General features: G+C 45.6%; 1 protein-coding gene across 1 annotated transcript in view; it reads right to left on the reverse strand.

The window, feature by feature from the left end:
- The window catches only part of LOC101864124 (contactin-1), a gene marked incomplete at its 3' end in the record, with an annotated part of 16,827 nt that overhangs the window by 1,923 nt on the left and 13,873 nt on the right, over positions 1–1,031 (reverse strand). The window contains 1 exon segment of the mRNA XM_013091033.1: positions 680–869. Within this exon segment, the coding sequence (XP_012946487.1) occupies positions 680–869 (190 nt within the window).

The raw sequence follows: 1,031 nt of genomic DNA on the forward strand, positions 1-1,031 counted from the left end.
ACAACAACAACAACAGCAGCAGCAGCAGCAGCAGCAGCAGCAACAACTAAAACACCACCACCACCACCACCAACAACAAAAGCAAACAAACAAACAGCCAGACATCAGCATGATATCACCAACCACTAGTTTTGATGTACACAGACCAAGGTTTGGGCGGGTTTTTCTTTCTTTCATTGCAGTTTGTTAATACATGTAGATCTATGTGGTATCTCTTGTGTTGCCTCCAACATATTTTATAGAGATTCAGATTCTAAATGTTGAGAAAAAGCAAGCATGTAGGCATGATAATTGTTACATCATTATGGTCGAAACTGCTCTAATGATCACCTGTCCAAGACAACCACTGAAACAGACTACCACCTTCCATCCCTCCTTTTTCCACCGTCCATCCCTCCCTTCTCCCACCTTCCATCCCTCCCTTCTCCCACCTTCCATCCCTCCCTTCTCCCACCTCCCCATCCCCCCCCTTCCCCCATGCCTTCCCGATTGTGCTGTATCATAACTACACTGCCCTGCATGTCTCCCTGAACATGACAACCGTTTTTCTCCTCACAATTACATGACCGTCTTGGACAAGTTCCACTTTATGAGCGGAGGCGACCTCTTAAATATCCTAATTTATGTTGAAAGAGCACTTTAAAAAACCCGAGAAAAGACGTATGAAATCGTGACCTACTTTCCCCCAAAGAAACAGTCCAAGATGGTCTCCTGTCCTATGGTGGCCTTGACCTCTCGGCTGACGTACTGCTCCACAGGGGCCAATGTTTCTGAAAATAGAACAGTGCATTCAGCGGGGTGTACACTCGTTCGATCTGTCGGGTCCGTTAGATCGAATCGGAGCAAAATGTCGAAATGGTGTCTGTACACTTTTCAAACAGAATTGAACACGGACATATTTTACTTCCAAACCTCAATACGGTCCAAATGATGGAAACCCTGGACAAAGAGAAAGGCGAATATTATATAATTTGTGTGTGTGTGTGTGTGAGAGAGAGAGAGAGAGAGAGAGAGAGAGAGAGAGAGGGGGG

Source organism: Aplysia californica, unplaced genomic scaffold (assembly GCF_000002075.1).
Source record: "Aplysia californica isolate F4 #8 unplaced genomic scaffold, AplCal3.0 scaffold01909, whole genome shotgun sequence".
Lineage (NCBI taxonomy): Eukaryota > Metazoa > Mollusca > Gastropoda > Aplysiida > Aplysiidae > Aplysia > Aplysia californica.